This window comes from Bison bison, unplaced genomic scaffold (assembly GCF_000754665.1).
Source record: "Bison bison bison isolate TAMUID 2011002044 unplaced genomic scaffold, Bison_UMD1.0 scf7180017864379, whole genome shotgun sequence".
NCBI classification, from domain to species: domain Eukaryota; kingdom Metazoa; phylum Chordata; class Mammalia; order Artiodactyla; family Bovidae; genus Bison; species Bison bison.
Window position 1 is genome coordinate 3,341,906 of NW_011494951.1, and position 7,100 is coordinate 3,349,005.

At 61.3% G+C, this 7,100-nt stretch overlaps 2 protein-coding genes across 2 annotated transcripts in view; one reads left to right on the forward strand and one right to left on the reverse strand.

The window, feature by feature from the left end:
- Positions 1–335: 335 nt before the first annotated feature.
- On the forward strand, positions 336–4,690 carry CDK5 (cyclin-dependent kinase 5). The gene is made up of 12 exons (XM_010857247.1): positions 336–463; positions 1,136–1,224; positions 1,314–1,381; positions 1,497–1,557; positions 1,656–1,712; positions 2,745–2,840; positions 2,978–3,052; positions 3,200–3,296; positions 3,437–3,506; positions 4,059–4,119; positions 4,231–4,311; positions 4,423–4,690. Exons 1-12 carry the CDS (start codon positions 427–429, stop codon positions 4,507–4,509), a joined length of 879 nt encoding a protein of 292 aa, XP_010855549.1. The 5' UTR covers positions 336–426; the 3' UTR covers positions 4,510–4,690.
- A 993-nt stretch (positions 4,691–5,683) lies between these two features.
- The window catches only part of ASIC3 (acid-sensing (proton-gated) ion channel 3), a 4,060-nt gene continuing 2,643 nt past the window's right edge, over positions 5,684–7,100 (reverse strand). The window contains 6 exon segments of the mRNA XM_010857246.1: positions 5,684–5,872; positions 5,973–6,031; positions 6,217–6,291; positions 6,384–6,463; positions 6,563–6,654; positions 6,940–7,096. Coding sequence (XP_010855548.1) covers positions 5,794–5,872; positions 5,973–6,031; positions 6,217–6,291; positions 6,384–6,463; positions 6,563–6,654; positions 6,940–7,096 — 542 coding nt within the window. The 3' untranslated portion in view covers positions 5,684–5,793.

Genomic DNA, 7,100 nt, shown 5'->3' on the forward strand with positions numbered 1-7,100 from the left:
GCAGCATTCTGGAACGTGTAGTCCCGGAGAGACTCTTTTCCCAAAGAAGCGTGTAATCACTGAAAGGAATACCCGAGCGGGGCACCCTGGGAGCCGCGCGCGACTGTAGGGAGCCGGGAAAGCGGACACGCAGTGCTTCCTGGAACTTGAAGTCCAAGAGTGGCCTCCGCGGTCGAACCAGAGTCCCCGGGAGGCAAGAGCTGCAGCGAGCCCGAGCGCAGCCTGCTGGGGGTTGTAGTCTTTTTGTTGCCTACCATCCTGGGCGCTACTGGGACACCTGGCGTCCTAGGACTACAAGCCCCAGAAGCCCATGCGCAGGCGGGAGGGCGGGGCAGGGCCCGGAGGCTGGGGTACCGCCTCCTCTGCAACGCCGGGCCCGGAGTCTTAGAACCCAGGGCCCGCAAGGGTCCTCGCGCGGCTGCCGTGATGCAGAAATACGAGAAACTGGAGAAGATTGGGGAAGGTAATGGGACCGCGAGATGCTCCTGCAAAATCTTCTTCTGCAGACCCTTCAGCATTACTTGCAGCCCTGGCTCCTCTACCGTCAGCAATACCCACAGATTCCGACCTCAGCACTGGCTGCAGCCCTGGCCCCCTAGCTCAACACTCCGTGCAGACAGCAGTCCCCCCACCCCACCCCCCTTTCGCTAGCGTTTCCCATGGACGCCCCACTCCCCACCTTAGCACTCCCAGTGACCCACCTCCCGACCTCTACACGTCCTGCATTTCCTCTCCATCCTCACTCAGCACCTCTTGCACAACCTCACCCACCCCCAGCCTCAGTTCTCTCTGCAGACCTCCAACCTCTGCGTTCCTGCCAGCCCTTATTCTTCTCCCAGACCCCTGCTCCCTATTTCCAGACCCTCCAGAAGCTCGGCCTTTGTGATAGACCTCCTCACCTGGCCCCTGCAGCCTCTGCCTGTTGCAGACACCCTTGAGCCATCTGCAGCACCTCTTTGCCACATCACCACACACAGAGCTCTCTGCCGTGCCCAACCTTTACCCCAGATCTCTTCCCTTGCTCCTCCAGTATCAGCAGTAACACCCTCCCACGCTGCTTGCTGTCCCGGCAGGGGCTTCCTGAGTTGGGAAAGTGTGCCCCATCCTTTCCCTACCCCTCCCCTCCTTCCTCTAGGCACCTATGGAACAGTGTTCAAGGCCAAAAACCGGGAGACTCATGAGATTGTGGCTCTGAAACGGGTGAGGCTGGATGACGATGACGAGGTAGGACTTGGGTGCCAGGGCCAGGGAGGGGCTGGGGGCCTGGGCCGGGTGGGATGTGACTGTGGCCACCTGGCCCCTCCAACGTGTAGGGTGTGCCGAGTTCTGCCCTTCGGGAGATCTGCCTACTCAAGGAGCTGAAGCACAAGAACATCGTCAGGTGTGTGGGTGGGCTGGGTCAGAGGAGGTGGGGGCTTCAGAGATGGGCTGGGCTGATATTGGGCTCTTAGGTGCAGGCTGTGGCCCTGCCTGCCTAAGCCCTCGCTTCTCCCCAGGCTCCATGACGTCCTGCACAGCGACAAGAAGCTGACTTTGGTTTTTGAGTTCTGCGACCAGGTGAAACAGGGGCTGGAGGGCCAGTAGCCTTGGGAGGATACAGGGACCCCAGCTGAGGTTCATCTCTGTCCCATCCCCCACCCCCATTCCTTTTTCAGGACCTTAAGAAGTATTTCGACAGCTGCAATGGTGACCTAGATCCTGAAATTGTGAAGGTAAGGAAACCGGTTTCCTGGGAGCTCATTGAGGCTGGATTTGGAGTCTGTATTCAGTGAACATGTTCCCAGGCCCCGCATGGAGACACTCAGGGAACGAGAGGAGGAGAAAACCCTGTTTCTGCTTCTAGGAGCCTCTGTTTTAGTGATCATTTTCACGTGACCCCTTTAACCTGAAAGGAACTCTGATGTCAGTGATAGGATTTACATTCGAGAGGTGGGAAAATGAGGTTCCAAGAGATTCACTCATCCTACAGATTCTTACTGAATGCTGTGTGCCAGGCACTGTTCTAGGCCCAAGTGCCCTGTCCAAGGTTCCAAGGGAAATAAGTGCTTGATGACTGTTGTTGTCGTTCAGTCGCTCAGTCCTGACTCTCTGCAACCCCATCAACTGCAGCACGCCAGGCTTCCCCGTCCTTCACTATCTCCTGGAGTTTACTCAAACTCATTCCATTGAGTCGGTGATGCCATCCAACCCTCTCATCCTCTGTCGTCCCCTTTTCCTCCTGCCCTCCATCTTTCCCAGCGTCAGGGTCTTTTCCAATGAGTTGGCTCTTTGCATCAGGTGGCCAGAGTATTGGAACTTCAGCGTCAGTCCTTCCAATGAATATTCAGGGTTGATTTCCTTTAGGATGGACTGGTTTGATCTCCTTGCTGTCCAAGGGATTCTCAAGAATGATAAATGGAAAAAAAAAAAAAGAATGATAAATGATAACACGGCACAATATACACATGGATGGTTATGATGTCCATGTTCAATTGAGGCCAGGTAGGGGACAGACAGCAGTGTGGGATGGGAAGGCAGGAAGCCCCACCAAGCTGCCAGTTCCAGAAAGGTGGGGACCAGGGCTCCCCCATTCGGCCTTCATTTCGAGTACCCAGCAGAGTACAAAGAAGGTCCTCAGTAGTGAAGGGGTGAGTTGCCCTGAGCTTGGTGCTGAAAGACGGCTGGGGTTTCAGGGCCCGTGATCCCCTGCAGGGTGCACGTCCCATCCAGAGGGTCTGATGACCTCCTCCCTGCCCCGCCCCCAGTCATTCCTCTTCCAGCTGCTGAAAGGCCTGGGCTTCTGTCACAGCCGAAACGTGCTGCACAGGGACCTGAAGCCTCAGAACCTGCTCATCAACAGGGTACCTCAGGGGAGGGGGCAGTGTGTCTGGGAGGTGGGGGCAGGGTGAGGGGAGCCAGGCAGGAAGGTGGGAGCAGGGGGCCTGCCCTCAGACTGTGAAGAGCCCCTCTCCATGACTGTCTCCCTGCCCACCCCCAGAATGGGGAGCTGAAACTGGCTGATTTTGGTTTGGCTCGCGCCTTTGGGATCCCTGTTCGCTGTTACTCAGCTGAGGTGAGCTGCAGGGGTAAGGGTGGGATGCTGGGAGTGAGGGAGGGGGTCCCCAATGAGCATCGCTCAGCTCCTCCTCCAGGACTCCTGTCTGAGCACTCTCCTCCATCTCTAACTAGGGGTTCCCATGGGTGGGGTCTTCTTCTCCAGGTCGTCACGCTGTGGTACCGCCCACCCGATGTCCTCTTTGGGGCCAAGCTGTACTCCACGTCCATCGACATGTGGTCAGCTGGCTGCATCTTCGCAGGTGACGTGTCCGGGTTCTGCGGAGGCGCTCTCCCATTGGAGTGGAGGGTACCTCCGGGGAACGGAGTGGGGCCCCTGCGGTGGGAGTGGGGGGCATGGGGGTGAGGGGTTCTTCTTATATCGCCCCCGCCTCTCCCCCAGAGCTGGCCAACGCTGGGCGGCCCCTCTTTCCTGGCAATGATGTAGACGACCAGCTGAAGAGGATCTTCCGATATCCTTCCATCTCCCTTCACCTCACGCCCACCCCCCCAACCCCTGAGAGGGGATCTGAAAGCCCCCCCAGAGCTCAGAGTGCAGGCAGGGAGGGCAGTGAGGGGCGGGGCCAAGATTGGGGGCACCTGCGGGCTTGTCCTGAGGGCAGAGGGTGGTGAGCAGCCTAGAGGTCATGGGGCAGGTGCGTGCTGCTGGCTGGTGTGGCTGGGAGGCAGGGAGGGCTCTCTCCTCCCCCGCTGAGAGCTGAATCCTTAGGCTGAGGGAGCAGAAAGGAGCAGGAAGGTGATAGAGGGGGAGGCTGACCGCCTCACCGGGGCCATGGACCTCAGGGCTTCAGTCAAAGTAGTTAATCATGGCTGTCAAGTATCTGGTCTGCTAGAACAGCATGCAGCTGAGACTGCATGAGGGTGGCATGGGCTTGTGTCGTGAACTGGGGGATGGAGTGAGGAGGGCTGGGGTGGGGGTGGGTAGGAGGAACCTCCTTTCCCGGGGAGAGAACCCCTCGCCTGCCCCTTTCCTCCACCTGAGTGGCCCTTGACCCCGTGGACACACTCCTGGGCACGCCAACCGAGGAGCAGTGGCCTGCCATGACCAAGCTGCCAGACTATAAGGTGTGATGGGGCAAGGGGGGCGGGGGTCATGCGTGGTTCACCCCAAGTGTCTGGCCCTGGCAGTCTCCACGCCCCTTCACCGCTGGTCTGACTCTCCCTGTCCCACCACAGCCCTACCCGATGTACCCGGCCACAACGTCCCTGGTGAACGTCGTGCCCAAGCTCAACGCCACAGGGAGGGACCTGCTGCAGGTGATGAAGGGCAGTGTGGGGGGCGGCCAGCGCACTTGTTGGGGCTGGTGTGGACTGGGGTAGCCCAAGGCCTCCTGGCCTGAACCCACCTCACCTCTTCCTGTCATCCAGAACCTGCTCAAGTGTAACCCGGTCCAGCGCATCTCGGCAGAGGAGGCCCTGCAGCATCCCTACTTCTCCGACTTCTGCCCCCCCTAGGCTCCAGGGCTGGGGGCCTGGCCCACTTGACGCCCCCTCTGGGGAGGGGCGAAAGGCAGGGATGCGCCGTGTGCCGAGCTCCAGCTGTGCTGGGCCGGTCAGGGTGGAGGTGCCCTCACCCGTGGTCTTCACTCCCTCCGTGGACTTTATTTAATTTCATAAATTGGCTCCTTTCCCACTGTCTGGCTGATGTGGTGGTGACGCGGCTCTGGGGTGGGGTGGGGCGGGGCAGGGCAGTGCTGGGGGGAGAGCGTCTGCTTCACTGCATCACCCTCTGTCACCCTGCTTCCAGCTCCAGCGACCTAACTGTCCCACCCTTGCTCTGCTACTATAAGTGGCCAGAGGCTGGGGCTTGGAGGCTGTGACGCTCACCCCATGTGTCTGTGCTGGGGGCGGGAGGCAACGCTGCTCCTGCAGGTGTGTGTGTGCAGTGGTTCGTGTGCTCTTGTCCCCGCCCCTTCCTCTGCTCAGGAGGTACCTGCTTGTGTACCCGCCCCTCCTCTTCCATCTTCATCCCCCACACCTAGGCCTGCAGGCTGGGCCAGGAGAGGCCCACAGCTGTGGTTGGGAACCCCCCCAGCCCTGCTCCCTAATCTGTCCTTTTCCGACACTTAGGGTACAGAGAAGGTGCAGGGAAAGTGGGTCTGGGTGTGTGCTTCCTGGCAGGGGTGGGAAGGGGCTCCCCCGCAACCCCAAGCTGGGGCCTTTGGCTCTTGCCAGGAGGCTGGGGAAGCAAAGAGAGGTTCCCCTGGAGATGGGGGCCACACCAGCACTCAGTCCCTAACGTGAGAAAAAATCACAACCACCTCAAACAGGACAGCAGTCTGGTTCCTGGGAGCGGGCTGCCCCTCCGCTTCCCGCTGCCTGTTCCCCCGCTTCTCGAGGGGGCTCCAGATAAGAGCCTCCTGCCCGCCTTTCCCTGACAGGACCCCAGGGGTGCGTCCTACCGCTGCCTCGGGTCTGCCTGCCTCTGAGTTGTCGGTTTGACAAAACTCACTCACAGGGAGGTGCAGTGACCCCTGCCTTCCCAGCGCACTTCTCTCATAGATTTCTGGGGGGTTAATGTTTTGGACACCGCATCTGCTGGGTGATGGTGGGCAGGGGCCTTCTTGGGGCTGAGTAGGGCTGAGGGTGGCTGGGCCAGTCGGCCTGTAAGAGGAATGGCAGAGGAGGCTGACGCGCTAGAACTTTATTTGGGGTGAAGGCGGCAAAGAGGCAGGCAGGTCAGCCACATCCAGGGTGTCGGGGTGTGGCCTTGAAGGCACCGCGCCCCCGCCCCCACGTCTAGAGGCGGGTAACGAGGTAGCACGTGCGGTGGGAGGCAGAGAGGGTCTTGGCGACAGCGGAGCAGGGGGTGGGAGGCCTGGGGAGACAGACCGAAGCGCTGGGTCCTGCCTGGCCCCTGCCCTCCCAGACCTAAGCTCTGCCCTCCTTCCTGACCTCAGGAGGCCATTTCTTATTACCTGGGGCCTGGGCCGAGGTGGGGAACCTGGGTCCGATGGCTGCCCAGCCCTTCCTGAAGCTGTGAGAGGAGGGAGAGGGTCAGAGGTGGGGGCGGGGATGGAGGAGTCTCTCCCACCCGCCACCCCAGCCAGGGTCACTGCCCCTCCCCTGCCTCCCAGCTGGGTAGGGATGGTGTTCTACACTTAGGAGGGGGCTGAGCACCCACAGTGGCGATGGCAGGGGTAGGGTTCGGGGGGCTGTTACCAGATTGGCGCTGGAGGGCCTCTGGGGGCGCTTTCGGTTCCAGAAGCGACGACCCAGGACTCTGTCCCAGAACACCTGGGGACAAGCAGCGCTGGGGGTGGACCCCACCCCGCGATGCTGTGCCTTGACTCCTCCCCCTCCCCCAGCTGGGGCCCAGGCCCACCCACCTCACAGAGGTAGTCCAGGATCTCCAGGATGGTGAGCAGGCTGGCCCCGATGAACAGTCCCATCTGGCCCCCAATGTCACCTGTGGAGGCGGGGTCACCCCGTCAGCCCACAGCTGTCTGCCCTGCCCACGCCTCCCCCTGGGCTGCAGGGCGCTAGCTGCACGTAGGCGCAGACACACCGAGCAACTCAGACATTTCGTAGGCCTTCTTCTGCTCCACCGTCTCATAGTTGAGGGCCTCAAAGAAGATGTCCAGCACCAGCACGTTCTCCCTGGAGGAGGAGAGTGTTTGTTGGACACCCCTAGTGCCGGCTGCTGGCAGGAACGGGTACCCCGTTCTCTGGTCTCTGGGACCTTTCGTGAGCCCTGGTGGGGAGGGTGGTGGTGGGGGGAGCCCGTTTTTCAGAAGAGCCCAGCTCAGGAAGGTTGAGGCGCTTGCCCAGAGCCCCCAGAGCCGGGGAGCGATGGGTAGCCGGGTTTCCCAGCCCTGGGTGCTCAGGGAGGTTCCGCCCGGAGGAGGGGGCCCGCCCCGCCCCCAGGCCCCCCGCCGGGCTCACGCGATGTAGGCCTCGCTTCGGTTGTGTTTCTGGGCCAGGTAGCGGGCGGCGGGGCGGCTGGGCATCCGCACCATGGAGAGCTCCTTGGCGTAGCGCGTACTGGCGCACGGGTTGGGGCAGCGGCACGCGTCCTTCCGCAGCAGGGCATCTGCCGGCCACAG

Coding starts and splice junctions, on each gene's coding strand:
- CDK5 (XM_010857247.1), top strand. CDS start 427: ATGCAGAAATACGAGAAACTGGAGAAGATTGGGGAAG. Junction 464..1,135: donor ACTGGAGAAGATTGGGGAAG/GTAATGGGACCG, acceptor TCCTTCCTCTAG/GCACCTATGGAACAGTGTTC. Junction 4,312..4,422: donor CAGGGAGGGACCTGCTGCAG/GTGATGAAGGGC, acceptor CCTGTCATCCAG/AACCTGCTCAAGTGTAACCC.